We start from the raw sequence: 20,190 nt of genomic DNA, 5'->3' as shown, positions 1-20,190 counted from the left end.
TGAACTCCTGAGCTCTGGCAATCCACTCGCCTCGGCCTCCTAAAGTGCTGGGATTACATGCGTGAGCTACCACGCCTGCGCCCGGCCAAAGGTTACTGAGTACAGCACAGGTTTCCAAAGTGATATATGGAATATCCACTAGGGTGTAAGAAGAAAATATAAAAAAATATTAGAATTCCCACAATCTAAGAATGAGAAATGAAGCTCTACTAACATTTAGTTAGTAATATGCATATATATACACACACACGGATATACATAAAATGTATGTATAATGTACAAATATATACATGGTAAGAACACAGTCCTATTTTTCACCTATACTTTTTTTTTTCTTTTTTGAGACGGAGTCTCACTCTGTCACCAGGCTGGAGTGCAGTGTTGGCTCACTGAAACCTCCATTTCCCGGGTTCAAGTGATTGTCCTGCCTCAGCCTCCCGAGTAGCTGGGACTATAGGCACACGCCACTACGCCCAGCTAATTTTTGTATTTTTAGTAGAGACGGGGTTTCACCATGTTGGCCAGGATGGTCTTGATGTCCTGACTTTGTGATCCGCCCGCCCTGGCCTCCCAAAGTACTGGGATTACAGGTGTGAGCCACCACGCCTGGCTAGAACTAATAGTTTCTAGTACAACAGATTACTGGCAAATTAGTTTGACATGTTTGTTAAATATATACCATGTAAAAAATTTTAAAAAACATTTATACCATGTATATTTGTACCTGTTACTCTTTAGAGTCCAGAAAAGAAAATGTTTAATTCCAATGTTTAGTTGAAAGTTATTTCCTTTCTACATCTCTTGTTCTTTCTATAAAGTTCCAGAGGGCAAGAAACCTATCTATCCTGCACACAGCTGTATGTAAAAACCTAGCACTGAGCCTGGCATACAATATTTGCTCACTAAATTCTTTAGATATAAACGATTAAATATTATTCAGTACTACAACTGGTAATATCTCTGACCACCAACGAGATTAAAAAAGGAGACTGAAACCATTCACAAAACAGACACAATTTTGACCAACCCATTCATTAAAGCAACCAACTCACCTTATCCTGTACGAAGTCATTCAAAACAAAACTGTTTTCTGCCAACAGATTACAGTAATCATTCTTACTTTGTTGTTGTTCAGTCTTTTTTTTTTGAGATGGAGTCTCGCTCTGTCACTCAAGCTGGAGTGCAGTGGCACGATCTCGGCTCACTGCAACCTCAGCCTCCCCAGTGGCTAGGATTACTGGGATTACGGGCCTGGGCCACCACGCCCGGCTAATTTTAGTATTTTTAGTAGAGACGGGGTTTCACCATGTTGGCCAGGCTGGTCTCGAACTCCTGACCTCAGGTGATCTACCCGCCTCGGTCTCCCAAAGTGCTGGGATTACAGGCGTGAGCCACCCCGCCCGGCTTGCTGGGATTACAGGCGTGAGCCATGAGTCTTACTTTGTTTGGAGGTACACACTAACAACAGGATGAAAGCCACAGACTGTTTATTTACAAAAATACACACAAATGAAGCCAGTCCATGGACCTTCGGCTAATAACGTTAGAAAGGGCTTGACACCTGCTAGACGTTTCTGCCTCCACGCCACACTCAATCCTACTTGAAACATCTCGGTACATTCCCAGGGTAACGTCTATATGTGGCTGTTTACTTACCCGAGCTCCTCTAGGAGGATGCTAGTTTTGCGGGTGCTTCTCCCGGATCCCCATTCTTCCCCGATCACCGTTCCCGAGTGTGGCAGAATGAAACGTGAATGTCAGCCTGTGTAAGACACGATGAGACAGGTGACTTGGCAGCACGCGCAGTGAGTAAATGCGGCACGGTACTGAATCAAAAACAAACACAGGTTCCGGAAAGCAGAGAGTTAAGACCTCCCAAGCCTCTGGGCTCAAGGAGGACCTCAACAGTTCCACTAATCCTCGCCCTCACCTCCGGCGCTCCTCAGCCACCTTTTCCTCCTCCGGCCGCGTTACCAGCCTGTCCACCTCCCCTCACCCTTCCTTTCCCTGAAAGCTGTTCTGATTCTGCCAGCGGAGTGGATGGGGTCGGCCTGGCAGATTCTGGGTCAGGGACCGGCGTTTCCGCAGCCCCACCGAGGGGTTCCTCCTGCGGTTCCAGGAAGACCCTCCGCCGGCACCCGATTCCCTCCCCTCTCCGCTCAGGACAGTCTTCCCCAGACCTAGAACGTGGGTCTCGGAACACAACCCCGCCCTTGGAAGCTCACCTCAGAGGACCGTCCTCAACTCGGAAGACCCGAAAGCCCAGGCGGCCCCGGCGACAAGCCCCGCCAGGGAAGCCCCCCAAGCGCCTGCCCAACCCCCGGCCAGGAAACCGCGTCAGGCTGTCTGCACCACTGCCGGATAGGTCCGCCTATTTTTAAAAATGTTACCTCACACGGATTCAACTCAAATACTTGTATGATATTATTATGACATAATTAAGTTTATTTGAAACCTGGCTTGACTTTCGTACCGTACCCTCCGTTGGCTGTGAACAGGCGAGTGCTTCCGCCACCCCAGGGGAGGTCCTTTCTCCCAGAAGCTCCTAGTCGCTCCTCCCCCTCCGAGCCCGCCTCTTCCCGTGGGCGGGGTTACCGGTCGGCGCGGTTGGGATCGTGCCACTGCGCAGCCGCGAGAGGGCGGTACCACGGCGGCAGCGACATGGGGGGGCGCGGAGCAGACGCCGGAAGTAGCGGTGGTACGGGTCCGACTGAGGGGTACTCGCCACCGGCTGCGTCCACCCGAGCGGCTGCGAGAGCTAAGGCCCGAGGGGGTGGGCGTGGCGGCCGCCGAAACACAACCCCCTCTGTTCCCTCTTCTCGCGGAGCGGCGCCGCGTAGCTTCCCTCCGCCAGCTGCCATGAGCGAGCGCCTCCGTCCCAGGTGAGAGGGAAGGGACCCCCTTTCCACTCGTCGCCTGAGGATTTGGGAGATAGAGCCGAGGGGGCGCGCGAAATGGGGGTCGGAGCAAGTGTGGACCCGGCGGGGCTCCCTGTGGGGTCCACTGCGGGCCGGGGGAGGAGGGGAGAGGGATGCGCGAGTGATCGGATGCTTGGTTCCTGTGGGTAGCTGGAAGGTGACTCTCCGGGGTCCAGGTCTCCCGCCCCTCCATCTTTTTACCCCCCTATCGTTTCCTATTTGGAACGAAGTGTGATCGGTCCCGGAAGAGAGACAGTGGCCCTAAAGCTTCCCTGTCCTAAATTTAGGAGGGTGGGGGGATGGGAGAAACGTCTCATCTTGGAGAGGGGGCCCCCTCAGGCTTTTGTGAGGGCATCGGGCGGGGAGCTGTCGGCTCCCCAAGGTCAGAAAGAAAGGTTGGGCTTAACCCCGCAGCAGGGAAAGATTAGGTTAGACCGAAGAACTTGTGCTACGAACGGTTGTGAACACAGAAGGGCAGATGACCAAGGCGGGTTATGGATCCTCTCTTGACTGTAGCATTAAGAACAAGCTGGATTCTAAACTGTTTGGATGCGGGGCCGTTTGACTCCGAAGGCGGGAGGTAGGATTTTGTCGCGATGCACTCGCTACCTTCCCAAGGGAGCCTGGCCTCGGGACCTGGGTCTTAAATTAGGGGTTCTATGCTTGACATGTACTCCTAGAGTCACGACTAAGTTGGGATTTCTTAATTTTTTTCTCCCTCTTAATTTCCTCTGCAAGAATGTGTGGAGGAGAAAGTTGGGAAGGGTTACCTCAGAATGCTCTTCATGTTCCGGTCTTTCCACAAGGATCCTTCTCTGAAATAGTTATTTCACGGGATTGAAGTTCTCAGAAGTATCCTGAGTTTATTTGGTCCCATGGTGAAAACCTCGGATTCCCCAAGCTGCTGCATGGGATTATTGATTTGGGTCATGTAGCAAGTGGAGCATAAAGCCTCTCGTTGTATAGAAAAGAAGAGTGGACTAAATTTGAAATTGGGGGCCCAATTACAGACATGCTATCGGAATTAGGAACAAGAGCTTTAGATACAGCTTTAGATACTGACCCGACTGCCATGTTATTCTTCCCCAAACCTAGTTTATACTTACGATATTCTCTTGGGGTGTCTCACATATCTGAAGAAAAATCTAAATATTTCCTACAAATAAAAATTCGACTGTACACAACTAATCTGAATGCATTTATACTGGTAGTAGATTCCTTTTATCAAGTACACAAATGATCTCAACATGTTTTAAATAAGTTATTTGATTTGGACAGGCTTTTCTTGCCAGTGTTTAATGGAGTATGATGGGCCAGCTCTGCCAGCTCTAGGACGGTCTAAGATGGTGGTTTTTCGGCTGGGCGCGGTGGCTCAGGCCTGTGATCCCAGCACTTTGGGAGGCCGAGGCCGGTGGATCACCTGAGGTCAGGAGTTCGAGATCACCCTGGCCAACATGGTGAAACTCCGTCTCTACTAAAAATTCAAAAAAATTAGTCGGGCCTGGTAGCGGGCGCCTTAATCCCAGTTACTTGGGAGGCTAAGGCGGAATCGCTTGAACCCGGAAGGCGGAGGTTGCGGTGAGCCGAGATCATTGCACTCCAACCTGGGCAACAAAAGCGAAACTTCATCTCAAAAAAAAAACAAGAAGATGGTTTTTCAGGCTGTCACACAGTAGATTGGATACCCACAGAGAGGTGGGTGTGTGGTGAGGGAGTCCCTGCTTATTGATTGATTGGTTGATTGATTGACTGAGTGATTGATTGACAGAGTCTCACTCTGTCGACCAGGCTGGAGTGCAGTGGCCCTGTCATGCCTCACTGCAGCCTCAACCTCCCAGGCTCAGGTAATGCTCCCATGTCAGCCTCCTGAGTAACTGGACCACAGATGTGAGCTATCACACCCAGCTAACCTTTGTATTTTTGGTAGAGATGGGGTTTCACCATATTGCCCAGGCTGGTCTTGAACTCCTGGGCTCAAGGAATCCACCCGCCTTGGCCTCCCAAAGTGCTGGGATTACAGATGTGAGCCACCTCACCAGACTGGGAGTCCCTGCTTCAACAAATCCTTTATCTCTTATATAGAGAGTATTTTTTTACAGTAAGAAAGAAAGAGTTCTGTTACTTTTAAAAATAAAGTTTGATAAACCACTAGTTTCCATACTGTTTTTGTTTGTTTTGAGACGGAGTCTTGCTGTGAGGCTGGAGTGCAGTGGTGCAACCTCGGCTCACTGCAACCTCCACCTCCTGGGTTGAAGCAGTTCTCCTGCCTCAGCCTCCCAAGTAGCTGGGATTACAGGCACGCGCCACCACGCCCTGCTGTTTTGTATTTTTAGTAGAGACGGGTTTCACCATGTGGGCCAGGCTGGTTTCGAACTCCTGACCTCAAGTGATCTGCCTGCCTCGGCCTCCCAAAGTGCTGGGATTACAGGTGTCGGTCACTGTGCCCAGCTCATACTCTTAAGATTATTTCTATGCCCAGTCTCTAGGAGATGACAGGAAGGTTGGAGAGAAATGAAATGATGCAATGTGATGGAATCAGCCATCTTTAGAAGTAGCAGATGCTAACTGGTAATCTGCACCTAGATGGTTAGGGGAGAATATAATCAGTTATAGGGGTGCCTGCTAAAATTATAACCTGGTCTGTGGCATTAATGCCAAAAACTGGAATCTGATTGATTGAACCGATAGGGATGAGCATGAAGCTGTAATCTTGCCAGTTGTTAACATCATTATTGAAAGAAGAATGTTTCAAGGATGAGATCTGCTAAGAGCCTAGAAAAAGGCAAATAAAGAACAGGTAGAACTCTTTCTTAATCTGGTACCATCCAAAGGAGAAGGCCACCAACAGGCCAAAGAGATTATTCTGGTACTTTACGAGATCAAGTGATTTATGAGGCAGGGATATTTCATGTGACTCTCCCGGAGATTAGTTGAAATCCACAAAACAGGCTCATCTTTTTTTGTTCTTACACTTCCTCTGCCATGCAACCTCCTTGACATTCATAGTCTTGTCCCTGGAAAGATCTATCCCCCATTATAAATGAGGAGATAGCAAATTTTGATCAGGCTCATAAGTTTGCTTAGAGTGACTCAGCAGCCCAAAGCCCAATCAGCTGTTGGCACGCTGATAAAATGAGTGTGTGGCCGGGCGCGGTGGCTCAAGCCTGTAATCCCAGCACTTTGGGAGGCCGAGACGGGCGGATCACAAGGTCAGGAGATCGAGACCATCCTGGCTAACATGGTGAAACCCCGTCTCTACTAAAAATACAAAAAGCTAGCCGGGCGAGGTGGCGGGCGCCTGTAGTCCCAGCTACTCGGGAGGCTGAGGCAGGAGAATGGCGTAAACCCGGGAGGCGGAGCTTGCAATGAGCTGAGATCCGGCCACTGCACTCCAGCCTGGGCAACAGAGCGAGACTCCGTCTCAAAAAAAAAAAAAAAAAAAATGAGTGTGTGAGGACCAGCAGCTGCTACTTATTCGATGAGTTTCTCTTTGGGTGTCAACTGGCCTCCCAGCGGACGTTGCTTTGCCTCTGCAGAACACTCCTACGCAAATTCTCTGATCATATTAGGATGATATTAGCAGTTTCTTGATTCAAATTTATGATAAAAGCACGTCTGTTTAGTGATTATTAAAACCTGGTATTCATCTTTTTTTTTTTTAACCTCCATCTACTTCAGAGTAATGTGCAGCTAAGATCTGATCTCCTAAGAGAAAGGTAGGGAGCAGAAATGATGTCTTAGAATGAGGTAAATTACATAGCCCAGTGCAGGATGGTTGAAGCTTTATCAGAACCACACACTCTTTATTATTCCAAACTTAAGCTGGGATCCATACTCATTATTAAAGTTAGACCTATTCAGAATGTTGCAGAGTACAGAGAATTGAGCTCAGGGTGATCATTTATTTTCTCCAGTATTCAGACCTCAACTCAAAACCTGTAGGATTAAAGGCCTGCCACTGTAAGCCACGCTACTCTTTTTTTTTTTTTTTTTTTTTTGAGACGGAGTCTCGCTGTCGCCCAGACTGGAGTGCAGTGGCTGGATCTCAGCTCACTGCAAGCTCCGCCTCCTGGGTTCACGCCATTCTCCCGCCTCAGCCTCCCGAGTAGCTGGGACCACAGGCACCCGCCACGCCGCCCGGCTAATTTTTTGTATTTTTTAGTAGAGACGGGGTTTCACCGTGTTAGCCAGGATGGTCTCGATCTCCTGACCTCGTGATCCGCCCGTCTCGGCCTCCCAAAGTGCTGGGATTACAGGCTTGAGCCACCGCGCCCGGCCTAAGCCACGCTACTCTTATAGAAAGTGTATAATTATATAGAAGACACTATATCCTCCAATTGTACATGCTTTCCAAAAGCTGTGTGTCCACACCAGCCTTTTGTCTCTCATCTATAGAAAGCTGAAACTTTAAGGGTTTTTTAATAGGTGCTGCTGCCATGTACATACAGACCTCTAGCCTGTGCTGCTGGGAGAATGTTCTGCAGTGACGGGAATGTCCTTTATCTGTGCTGGTCAGTGCAGTAGCCACTAGCTACACGTGGCCACTGAGCACTAGAAACTGGATGGTTAATTTTAGTTAATTTAAATGTAAATAACCGTATGTGGCTAGTGGCTACCATATTGGACAGTACAGTTCCGGGCAATTTGACTTAAAATTTTACCTCCTTTAATTTATTTCTGTTTTCTAACGGGTTCAGAAATCGTTTTGACAGCACATAATTCTTAAATAGAGTACATACAAATTTGGTCTTTCTTGCACATCTGAGAACACTTGCCTAAGAAAGATGTGTGATTTTTCTTTAAACCTGGAAATTTTAAGCAGCTTATGCTATAATCTCATGGTAACAATCTAGTGAAGTAATTGTTATATCATAATACCAGCTAGTGTTGCCAGAATAATTAGGTTAATGTGACCAAGAGGTACCTTTATAAGGGTTTTCAGGCCAAATAGGCAAAGGCAGCCACTCTTATTTCAAATGTTGTCATATGGAAGGGAGTACAATTAGGTAACTTGGAATTGTAATTTCAAGGAGTGTAGAAAGAAGAAAACCTTAATTAGGTTGAAAGCTTAGTCATTAACCTCTTCCTGTTCTTGTTTTAGTCCCAACAGACATTTAAAATTGTTAAGTTTCTTTTTAGAAATGAGTTTTACTAATTTAAGCTTGACCTTCCTGCTGCTACCTTGTATTTTTGCGCTTAGTGTCCCGTGATGGTGTACTTCCAACCAATAACCTATCGGGATATCATATGGTGAATTATGTTTTCTCAGGCGAGAGGGCAAATTTATATGTTGTTACGGTTTGCAATTCAAGTGTCCAAAACATAAGTTGTTTTGATTTTTTTTTTTCTCCTTGTGATTTAATGTCAGGAAAAGGAGAAGGAATGGCAACGAAGAAGACAACCATCTTCCCCCCCAGACCAAAAGGAGTAGCAGAAACCCTGTCCTTCAGGATTCCTGGGACACAGAGGTAGGACGTGTGGCCACATAGTCTTGTTTTCACTGCTTCAGTGAAATAACCCAGTATCTGCTGTGTAATTAAATTTACTTAAAGAATAGTTTAAAATGACCTTACTTGATTACAGTGGTTTAACCTTTCTTTTTCCAAATCAGAACCTCTTTGAGGAAACTGTGTACCCTCTCCCCAGCAAAACAGTACATATCTGCATATAGTCATACATGCACACACTGATTTGTATTTGTTAGGAATTTTGTGGCTCTTTGAAAGCCTATGTTTGAACTCCCGGTTTTGTATTTCAGCAGCCAACTTCTTTTCTGGTAGTTTATAAACCATGAATTGTCCTTAAGATAAACATATTTTGTTGCTTCAATTCAAATGCCTTTTAAGAGAAACGTTAAGCATGTAAAATATGTAAGGTATGTGTATGCAAAATCCCATTTTTCAGTGTTTTTACTTTTCATTATTTTGTTCTGAAAAGAGCTCCTGTGGTGAGAGGGAAGGGGAGTTGGGTGTTCTTGAACTTTTTTACAATTTTTGATTTCCTGAAAGAGTGCTTCAGTATGCAGACCGAGGATCAATTTTCTGTGCAATTGGAAGGCTGCTCTATGCTGGTGAAAGGGAACCAATGTAAAGTAATGCTGCTATTAAGTTATGCACCTAGAGAGTTTGACCCTTAACGGTTGTCACACTAAGAGAAAAGCCTCAACAACAAAGAGCCCTAGCGTAACTCACAGTAGAATTCTTCCACACCCAAATAATTTGTACTTAATTAGTTCCTGATAATAAGATTTGACCTATATCCAGTCTGTCTTTGCCAGCAATTCAAAGTAACTCCCCCAAGGGGGAAAAATTGGGAACTTTCATGGAGGTAACATTCATTCAGAGACAGTGAACAAGTGCAGAATAGAATCCTTCTGTGTGGAGACCTGAATTTCTATAGCTGTTTTTCCTCCTTTAATATTTTCCTGGCCGAGCGCGGTGGATTACACCTGTAATCCCAGCCCTTTGGTAGGCCGAGGCGGGCAGATCACAAGGTCAGGAGTTTGAGACCGACCTGGCCACATGGTGAAATGCTGTCTCTACTAAAAATACAAAAAATTAGCTGGATGTGTTGGTGCGCGCCTGTAATCCCAGCTACTCGGGAGGCTGAGGCAGGAGAATCGCTTGAACCCAGGAGGCGGAGGTTGCAGTGAGCCGAGATTACTCCAGTTTACTCCAGCCTGGGTGACAGAGCAAGACTCTGTTTCAGAAAAAAAATATATATATATACACACACACACACATATATATACACACATATATATATAAATTATAATTATCAGAAAGGTAATTGAGCTTTGTTTAATGTAATAGTTGGGGAATCTCAGGGATGAAGGAAAACAAGATTAGAGGCTACCATGAATATCTAATGATAAAACCCTGTAATAGTAATTGAGTTTCCATTCTTTTGAATTTTAAGACTGTTCATTAAAAGAATATGCAAAGATTACTTTCATGGTGTTGGCATCAGTATTTCCTTACTTACTTGTGTCTGTATGTAAGTCCTGCTATATGATGTTCATTTCAGTCAAGGGTATGGTAGGTCTGACTCTCTGTATTAACATGTTTTTCCCTGTATCTGCCAGTTTTGAAGCCTGAGAATAGCAGTAGCAATTGCCATCTTTTTCTTGCTTTTATCTCTTGGTTAAAAAAAGAAAGAAACTGTCATCCTTTTTAAATAATTAACATTTTTGATCTCTTAAGTAAGGCAGATATTGTAGTGTTGTTTTTTATTTTTTTATTTGTTTTTTTTTTTGGTACAAAATGACCTTTACTCTCTTTCTAAAATCTACGTATTGGTCTCATAGAAGAAAACAATGTCTTGTTACTCAACCTCCTGGGTTCTCTAGCTTGTCCTTACTTGTCCAAGAAATTCAGTTGTTGAGCCACTCCATAATCATTATCTGAAGGAAGGACTAGATTGTCTTTCTTATCATTTAAAGTAATTACTGGTAGTTTCTGTCTGAACTCACTGGTAGATCACCTAATGGGGTGTTACAACCATTAGTTTCAGCCTTGCTTACTGAACATTGACCAGAATAGCCTGCTGTGCTGTCCTGTGCTGTGCTGTGCTGTGCTGTCCTGTCCTGTCCTGTCCTGTCCTGTCCTATCCTATGCTGTGCTGTGCTGTGCTATGCTGTCCTGTCCTATCCTGTGTTGTCCTGTGCTGTGCAATGCTGTGTGGTCCTGTCCTGTCCTGTGCTGTATTGCATTGCACTGTGCTTCCTGGTGGTAGTATTAACAAGTAACAAGGACAAGTGAATGATTGGAGAGCCAGAGAAGGAAAAGGCAGAGGGAAAATCTTTTAAAATGGAAAGTTAAGCCCCAAATAATTAAGTTTTCACTACTAGAATAAATGATTATGTTTGTAGCAGCAAAAAATCAAGTTTAGGGACATTTGGCTGCTTTTTGATGATTCTGTATAAAAGGGAAAATAAAACAATTCATTTTTAATTATATTAATAGTTTAGACAATAAAATATTTTATTAATAACATTACTAATGAAAATGTTTTCTTTTTTTTTTTTTGAGACGGAGTCTGGCTGTGTCGCCCAGGCTGGAGTGCAGTGGCCGGATCTCAGCTCACTGCAAGCTCCGCCTCCCGGGTTCACACCATCCTCCTGCCTCAGCCTCCCGAGTAGCTGGGACTACAGGCGCCCGCCACCTCGCCCGGCTAATTTTTTGTATCTTTTTAGTAGAGCCAGGGTTTCACCGTGTTAGCCAGGATGGTCTCGATCTCCTGACCTCGTGATCCGCCCGTCTCGGCCTCCCAAAGTGCTGGGATTACAGGCTTGAGCCACCGCGCCCGGCCGAAAATGTTTTCTTTTAATTCTGAGGTAGGGCCATGAGATCAGTTTCCTTGAAACTAAGTTATGTGAGAGAAACCATTTCCTATGTTTTCCCTGAATGAATAAGCTCTGTCACCCAGGCCTGAGTGCAGTGGCGTGATCTGAGCTCACTGCAACCTCTACCTCCCAGGCTCAAGCAGCACTCCTACCTCAGCCTCCCAAGTAGCTGGAACTACAGGCACATGCTACCACGCTGGATTAATTTTTTTAAGGTTTTTTTTTTTTTTTTTTGTAGAGACGATGTCTCACTATACGGCCCAGGCTGGTCGTGAACTTCTGGGCTCAAGCGATCCTCCCACCTCAGCCTCCCCAGAATGCTGGGATTACAGACTTGAGCCACCATGCCTGGCTAGAATTCCCTTCCTTCCCTCCCTCTTGCTCCCCTCCCTTCCCCTCCCCTCCCCTTTCCTCCTCTTTCTTCCCTTCCCCTCCTTCCTCTCTTCCTTTCTCCCTCCCTTCCTTTCTCCCTCCCTTCCTTCTTCTCTCCCTCCTTTCCTTCCTCCCTTTCTTTCTTTTCTTTCTGACAGGGTCTCCCTCTCTTGCCCAAGCTGAGTGCCCTGGAATGATCATAGTTCACTGCAGCCTCAACCTCCTGGGCTCAAATGATCCTCCCACTTCAGCCTCCTGAGGTGCTGGGACTATAGGCGTGTGCCACCAAACCTGGCTAATTTTTTTTTTTTTTTTTTTTTTTGAGATGGAGTCTCGCTCTGCCGCCCAGGCTGGAGTGCAGTGGCCGGATCTCAGCTCACTGTGAGCTCCGCCTCCCGGGTTTACGCCATTCTCCTGCCTCAGCCTCCCGAGTAGCCGGGACTACAGGTGCCTGCCACCACGCCCGGCTAGTTTTTTGTATTTTTTTTTTAGTAGAGACGGGGTTTCACCGTGTTAGCCAGGATGGTCTCGATCTCCTGACTTTGTGATCCGCCCGTCTCGGCCTCCCAAAGTGCTGGGATTACAGGCTTGAGCCACCGCGCCCGGCCCGCATGCAATTTTTAAATTTTTTTGTAGAGACAGGGTCTCACTATGTTGCCCAGGCTGGTCTTGAACTCCTGGCCTCTTACCCTCCTCCACTGGGCCCGGCCAGAATTCTCTTTCTTCTCCTTTTGTTAACCTGGCTGATTAATAATTCTTTTTCTTATAACTTGAACTTTGTGAGGAATTTTTTTTTAAATTCTAAGAGAGGTTTAAAAGTTACTTACAATTCATTTCTAAAAGTTAACCTTTTCTCTTAAATACAATAATAATGGCAAGTACTGGGAAATATGTGAGGTGTTTTATTTATGTTAAACCATTAAATTGTGCCACAAGTAAATCACAATTATCTGTACAATGGAGATAGTATCTGCCTCATCTTTCCTAGATGCTATAAAGCTAAAGAATGTGAACTGATTTGCCGGATTAGTTATGTAGAGAGAAACTTGATATGTGCAAAAGTTAATGTGCACGTAAATGGCTTCTTTCTCCCATTTTATTTTTTTATTGTTTATTGTTTTTTGAGAGGGAGTTTCGCTCTTGTTGCCCAGGCTGGAGTGCAGTGGCGCAATCTCGACTCACCGCAACCTCCGTGTCCCGGGTTCAAACGATTCTCCTGCCTCAGCCTCCCTAGTAGCTGGGATTATAGGCATGTGCCACCACACCCTGCTAGTTTTGTATTTTTAGTAGAGATGGGGTTTCTCCATGTTGGTCAGGCTGGTCTTGAATTCCTGACCTCAGGTAATCTACCTGCCTCGACCTTCCAAAGTGCTGGGATTCCAGGCGTGAGCCACCACGCCTGGCCTATTTTAGTAGGTATTATTATCTCCACTTTTCAGATGGAAAAATTGGCACACAGAAAGATAGTCACTTGTCCAAAGAACACAGCTAGTAAGAGGCAGAGAAGGAGCGGAACCCCAGGGCGTGGTTGTCGGGCTGTTGGCTCCTGACCACGTGTGCTCTCTCAGAAGATAGAGCAGAGGTTCTGTGAGACTTTGCTAAATATATCCAGGAGCAGCTAGGACCTAGTCTTCTCTCTTTTTTTTGAGACAGAGTCTCACTCTGTCACCCAGGCTGGAGTGCAGTGGCGTGATCTTGGCTCACTGCAGCCTCCACCTCCCAGGTTCAAGTGATTCTCTTGCTTCAGCCTCCTGAGTAGCTGGGATTATAGGCACCCGCCAGCTCGCCCAGCTAATTTTTGTGTTTTTAGTAGAGATGGGGTTTCACCATATTGGCTAGGCTGGTCTCAAACTCCTGACCTCAGGTGATCCACCCGCCTCAGCCTCCCAAAGTGCTGGGATTATAGGCGTGAGCCACCACGCCCAGCCCTAATCTTCTTTTGAATCAGGAACAGAGAAGAACAGTGTTCCTTCTCTTTTTATCTAGATGTTTTTTTCAAGTACATGCCATGATATGATCTTAGCTATAAAACAATTTTAGATTTCTAGCAAGAAGAAAAGCAAAAATAAATAAATAAATAATAAGTTGAGGTCTTGTGTTTTTTTCCAAATCTCTGATTGGTGCTTGAATTGAAGACTTTGAATTTTAACTCCAGTAACTTGGACTTAATGACTTACAAGCCTTAGAATACTCTTTTTAAGTTGAAGTATTTGCTAATTTAATTTTTTTTTTTTTTTTTTTTTAGAGTCAGGGTCTTGCTCAATTGCCTAGGCAGGAGTGCAGTGGTGCTGTCATGGCTCACAGAAGCTGTGAACTCATGGGCTTAAGCACTCCTCCCTGCTCAGCCTCCCAAATATCTGGGACTACAGGTGTGCGCCATCACAGCTGGCTAGTTTTAAAATTTTTTTTGTGGCAATGGGGATCCCCTCATGTTGTCCAGGCTGATCTTGAACTCCTGGGCTCGAGCAATCCTTCCACCTTGGCCTTCCAAAGTACTAGGATTACAGGCATGAGCCACCATGCCCAGCCTAATGTTTTGTTTTGTGTAAAGCCACTTTGGATGAATCATGTTAGTTAACATCTATCTCAGGCTCAGTTTTCTCTTCAGTGAGCAAGAAGTGATTATATCAATTTTTGTCTTTCTATCAAGTCCTGATCTTGGACAACTATTTGGATGGGTAAAAACTACTTAGATTTAACTTAAATTTTTTTTTAGGGTCTGGTCTTTTTAGATTGAATTCTATTATTTACCTGTAGAAGGAGTAATGTTCTTTACTTTCAGTTTTAATATTTTTATCTACAAATTACACTAGAAATTTCTGTGTAAATCTGGCTTCTGTTACCTAGGTATATGCCTTATAAAAAGTGCTTCTACTTGAGTAAATAAAAGCAATACCTTCTCATCCTTGGGAGGGAAGAAATTAAAATCTAAATTTGACTGGGTGCGGTGGCTCATGCCTGTAATCCCAGCTCTTTGGGAGGCTGACGCGGGCAGATCATGAGGTCAGGAGTTCGAGACCAGCCTGACCAACATGGTGAAACCCCGTCTCTACTAAAAATACAAAAATTAACTGGGCGCGGTAGCGCATACCTGTAATCCCAGCTACTCAGGAGGCTGAGGCGGGAGAACTGCTTGGACCTGGCAGGTGGAGGTTGCAGTAAGCCAAGATTGCCCCACTGCACTCCAGCCTGGGCAACAGAGCGAGACTCCGTCTCAAAAAAAACCACCTAAATTAAAAAAAAAAAAAGCAATACCTTTTAAAAGTACAAAGACCTCAATTTTTTTTAAATACCTTTAACTTAGCTTAATAAGATCGTTTTGATTTTTTAGACCAGTGTGAAGTAATGTCAGATAGAGAGTGAAAAAATGTGGAGATAAAAAAGAAGTGGCTGCTGGGCCATGTATAATCCCAGCACTTTGGGAGGCGGAGGCAGGTGGATCACCTGAGGTCAGGAGTTCGACACCAGTGTGGTCAACATGGCAAAACCCCGTCTCTACTAACAATACAAAAATTAGCCGGGCCTGGTGGTGCACGCCTGTAGTCCCAGTTACTCAGAAGGCCTAGGCGGGAGAATCACATGAACCTGGGAGGTGGAGGTTGCAGTGAGATGAGATCACACCACCGCGCTCCAGCCTGGGTGACATAGCGAGTCTCCGTCTCTGAAAACAAAACACAGAAATGGCTTACCTAGGACAGTTTCAGCCCCTTTCTTGTCTCTACTAGAAAACAAACTTTTTGATGTTAATATTAAAATCCTAAGGGAATTCTTAGTGGGAATGCAGAAATGTGAGAAATTAAAAAATAATAGAACCAGGGGATCCATGTATCATAAAATTAGGAATCTATAAATTTATTTGTTTTAACTGATAAGAATTGCTGAGTGTTAGGTGATTTTTTAAAAAAAATGTGAATTCATATGACAATAGGAGTATTTAGAAGAATTTTTTTAAATGTTATTTTAAGCTCTTCATTCTTGCCCCTTCTCATCTTTAATCCATCTTAGAGTAGTAGTATTAATACGTTCTAAGAGACTGATTTGGTCGACTCTTTTCAGTGGAACTGTTAGGGTTGTGTGTTTAGAACCCTGTAGCAAATTAACTCTGAAATTAAGTTGGTTTTTTTTCTTTCTTTCTTTGGAGACAGGGTCTCACTCTGTCTCCCAGGCTAGAGTGTGGTGGTATGATCATGGTTCACTGCAGCCTTGACCACCTCAGGCTCAGGTGATCCTCCCACCTCAGCCTCCTGAGTAACTGGGACTACAGGCACGCACTGCCATGCCCAGCTTATTTTTATATTGTTTCTGTAGAGACAGGTTTTCAGCATGTTGCCTAGGGTGATCTCGAACTCCTGGACTTACACGATCCACCTGCCTCGTCCTTCCAAAGTGCTAAGATTATAGGCATGAGCCACCATGCCTGGCCTGAGATTAATTTCTGAAAAGATCCATTCAAAAGGAAGGAACAGTGCTGTTAGTCTAATTTATAGTATACATTTACTTTGCTTACAGTTTAAATCCTTGATATGTTTGTAAATACATCAGCTCACAGCATACTAAGCTACCCCAAGCAGTTTCGTTGGTTTTTTTTTTTTTTTTTTTTTTTGAGACGGAGTTTTGCTCTTGTTGCCCAGGCTGGAGTGCAGTGGCGCGATCTCAGCTCACCACAACCTCTGCCTCCCAGGTTCAAGCGATTCTTCTGCCTCAGCCTCCCGAGTAGCTGGGATTACAGATGCTTGCCATTATGGCTGGCTAATTTTTTTGTTGTTGTTTGTATTTTTAGTAGAGATGAGGTTTCACCTTGTTGGCCAGGCTGGTCTCCAACTCCTGACCTCAAGTGATCCACCTGCCTTGGCCTCCCAAAGTATTGAGATTACAGGCATGAGCCACTGTGCCCAGCCCTGCTTTTCAAATTAAGAAGAGAAAGCATTTGGTTCTAGATAATATACACATAGCTCTCTTCTTATGAAGCAGAATGGCTTAGTGATTAATATTTCTGCCTGGGGTGGGGGTGCTTTCTTAAGGTTATTAGTAGAAATAGTGTTGGGAGTTGTTTAGTTACTGCCGTGGGTGTAAGTGAGTTGTCTCTTAAACTGACTTTGTACAGTGGAAAATTAAAATTAAAGGCAGGCCTGGCTGAGAGACCAGGGCTTCTCTGCCCTTTGATGTATCATTTGAGCCGTTTGGACTAAGAAAATGAACTTCAACTTCCCCATCCTCTGCTTCACAGTTTCGTTGTATCTAGCCCTTCTGCCAAAGAGAGTATTATGTCCTTCTGCCTGTTTGCTCTATATTCTCTCAAGACTCCTGAAAGCTTTTTCTAGTATTTCTCCCTTCTTTTCATCTCTTCAGATTCCTTTTACCCACTCTTTCTTTCCCTGGCCTGCTAGTGGGCTCTTTTCCCCACTCACCTCCTCTCTGCCTTGTTTTCCCCTCAGCTTCCTGTGTGCCTTCTCCCTCTCCCTTCACGACAGACACCTTCAGTTGCCTGCAGCCACTGCTGGGACTTTCTCATCAGCCTTCCCTCCCTTCCTCTCTGGATCCTGGCTTCCTCCTTGACTCCGTTCAAACTTTTTGCCAGGCTCACCAATGGTCTTTCCATTCAGCAAACAGTTCCCGAACACCTGCTGTCTGCCCAGCACTGTCCTGATGCTCCGAGTCCCCTGTATCTTCTTCCTCTCCTTCCGGAGTTCTTTCCTTCCCCCTCGGGGGTGGGGCGTGTTCTCCCTCCTTGCCATTTCCACAGTCCTCCTGGGCGTGCCTTCCTGCTTGTTGTATTATGAAAGTTCCTAGTAGGGCTTTGCTCTCAGACCCCTGACCTCATTCATCACCCACAGGTTCCTAGGATCCCCACTCATAAGTATAGACCTGAGCCAGTCTTACATGCTCAGGACCCACATGTTCCTGCAGCCCTCATGGCTCTTGATAATCTAGCCATCACCTCTTGCGCAGTTTCCCTCTCACTCACTCCTGCCAAGGGCCTACCCACACCACACCTTGCTTTTCTGAGATTGCTTTTGTTCCCATTGGTCGTACCCTGCCTATGAAAATTCTTCCTCATCCTCCTGGGCCCAGCTGAGACACTATTCATGGTAAGGAGCCTTTCCTAGTACTCAATCAGCATCCATTGCTGGATTCCCATCACCACAGTAGCTGTGAACGGTTGTTACCAATGGATATGGTGCCACCACTTTCTTGATTCAGTTCAGTAAATATTTACTGAATGTTTCAGCAGCCCTACTGGAATGACTTGTACATAGTAGGCACACAAACATTTCTTTGCCCAGTGGTTGGATGTGAGAACAAGCTGCGGCCTCCTTTTGCCAGCATGGTGCTGAGGTGAGGCCCTGGTGTTTACGCTTTAAAAAGTCCCTAGTGGCCAGGTGCAGTTGCTTACACTTATAATCCTAGCACTTTAGGGGGCTGAGGCAGGAGGATATCTTGAGCCCAGGAGTTCAAGACCAGCGTGGGCAACAGAGTGAGACCCCGTCTCTACAGAAAATAACTTGGCATGGTGGCATGTACCTGTAGTCCCAGCTACTCAAGAGGCTGAGGTGGGAGGATTGTTTGAGCGTGGGAGGTCAAGGCTTGAGTGAGTTGTAATCATGCCACTGCTCCAGCCTGAGTGACAGAGCAAGACTCTTTTTCAAAAAATGAAATAAAAAGCCCATAGGTAATTCCAAAATATTGTATCATGGCAGTTCTCTTCTGGGTCTTACCCAGATGTCTGCAGTTACAAGGATACTATGGTAGATTTTTTTTTTTTTTTTTTTTGAGACGGAGTCTCCCTCTGTTGCCCAGGCTGGAGTGCAGTGGCGCAGTCTGGGCTCACTGCAAACTCCGCATCCTGGGTTCACGCCATTCTCCTGCCTCAGCCTCCCAAGTAGCTGGGACTACAGGCCCTCGCCACCATGCCCGGCTAATTTTTTGTATTTTTCTTAGAGACGGGGTTTCACCGTGGTCTTGGTCTCCTGACCTCGTGATCCACCCACCTCGGCCTCCCAAAGTACTGGGATTACAGGCGTGAGCCACTGCGCCCGGCCTGATGGTAGATTTTATTATTGCCAAAACTAACCTAGAATCCTTTTTCACACAGATCTTCAAAACAGGACTCTTTGTATACTGTTTAGAGAGATTCTTGGCCACAGCCTTCATAAATTTACCTTGATTGTGTTCATAGACCTGCAAGGGGTTTTCATTTCACAGATCACGCACAGCTTTTTTCTCTTTGGATTGCTAATACAGATTTGTCATGAAAACAGCCTGGTCACATGTCATGTCAGCACTACGCCTAAATGGACAATTCAGAGAAAAGAAAATGAGCTTTGTAACCGTTGATTTGGTTAAACTGTTTGATGAGTCTGTAAGGCATCAGGATCATGAGAGTGGGATTCCTATTTGATGGTCCCTCTCAGTCCCAAAGTCTTTGGACCCTTGTGTCTCTTTTGGTAAAAGAATTTGCTGTCTTTTCGAGAACAGATATGACAAGGTAAACACTTCTCTACCAAGATAGCAATTTCCATTTCCAAAGCCATGTATCAAGTAGTGGCTTTTGCCCTCAAGCAATCTGATATTAAAAAGCTTCAACTAAGTGAGGGAAATAGGATTTTTTCCTATTTCAAGATTTTTACTTTAGGAGACAAAAATGCTTTACTTCTGTATATGTCTTAAGGCACTGATACAGACTTCGAATTTAGTTTTATGCCTTTTGGGTTAGAAGTGAAGAATGGTCTTTCCTTTATCCCATAAAGCAGATGACTTTGTTGTCTGACAGTGTTAAGATCAACTACAGTAACTTAAAAAAATTTTTTGGACCCTGTTCCATAGAAATGCTTTATTTTGTAACCCAGTACATACCAAATATATTTGTGAATAATTGAAAGAAAACTTCACAGAACAATATCCTTATGTCGCACACTTTGTTTTCCTTTTTTTTTTTTTTTTTTTTTAATGCTGGTTGTAACCCACCAATTTTATGCTGGTTTCACTTTCAATTTGAAAAATCCTGGTCCATCTATAGATTGTGTGACACTCCCTAAGCCTCCCCAGTAGTGAGAAAACTGGTCTGAATTGTCAGAAAATAGAAACCAAAGCATCGATAGTTTAAAACTATTGTTGGCCTGCTCAATGCAAGTGAATACAACTGAAGCAGCTTTAGAAGTTTAGAGGTAGTTAAGGTGAAACAATCTTCTCAAAATCATATTGGCAATATCAATACTTTTCAGTCTCCATTTTGAAGTTAAATGTAATTGAAGACCTTACTTGGTTTCGTAGTAGCATTCTTTTTTTTTTTTTTTTTTTTTTGAGACAGAGTATCACTCTGTCACCCGGGCTGGAATGCAGTGGTGCCTTCTTAGCTCAGTGTAACCTCTGCCTCCCAGGTTCAAGCAATTCTCCTGCCTCAGCCTGTTGAGTAGCTGGGACTACAGGGATGCGACACCACGCCCAGCTAAATTTTAAATTTTCTGTAGAGACGGGGTTTCGCCATGTCGGCCAGGCTGGTCTCGAACTCCTGGCCTCAAGTGGTATGCCTGCCTTGGCGTCCTGAAATGCTGGGAT

The 20,190-nt window shown here is 45.0% G+C and overlaps 2 protein-coding genes across 8 annotated transcripts in view; one reads left to right on the top strand and one right to left on the bottom strand.

Moving 5' to 3' along the window:
• C16H17orf80 (chromosome 16 C17orf80 homolog) overlaps window positions 1-2,618 on the bottom strand; it is a 16,283-nt gene extending 13,665 nt beyond the window's left edge. For 2 of the 3 annotated variants that reach the window (XM_025361918.1, XM_025361920.1), the window contains exons 1-2: window positions 2,479-2,618; window positions 1,657-1,762 (exon numbers count right to left, since the gene is read on the bottom strand). The gene's annotated coding sequence lies outside the window, so the exon portion shown is untranslated. Of the gene's footprint in view, window positions 1-1,656; window positions 1,763-2,225; window positions 2,290-2,478 lie in introns of those variants that run through there. The other variant, XM_025361919.1, reaches the window with a different exon arrangement.
• Window positions 2,580-20,190, top strand: part of FAM104A (family with sequence similarity 104 member A) — a 24,861-nt gene continuing 7,250 nt past the window's right edge. For 2 of the 5 annotated variants that reach the window (XM_025361928.1, XM_025361927.1), the window contains exons 1-2: window positions 2,580-2,882; window positions 8,287-8,386. In XM_025361928.1, the coding sequence (XP_025217713.1) occupies window positions 2,662-2,882; window positions 8,287-8,386 (321 nt within the window). In that variant the 5' untranslated portion in view covers window positions 2,580-2,661. Of the gene's footprint in view, window positions 2,883-7,843; window positions 7,925-8,286; window positions 8,387-20,190 lie in introns of those variants that run through there. The other 3 variants (XM_025361931.1, XM_025361930.1, XM_025361932.1) reach the window with 3 other exon arrangements.

The sequence above is a fragment of the Theropithecus gelada genome, chromosome 16 (genome assembly GCF_003255815.1).
Source record: "Theropithecus gelada isolate Dixy chromosome 16, Tgel_1.0, whole genome shotgun sequence".
Classification (NCBI taxonomy): Eukaryota; Metazoa; Chordata; class Mammalia; order Primates; family Cercopithecidae; genus Theropithecus; species Theropithecus gelada.
Note: the sequence above shows the minus strand (reverse complement) of the source record. Positions and strands in the feature narration are given on the sequence as shown.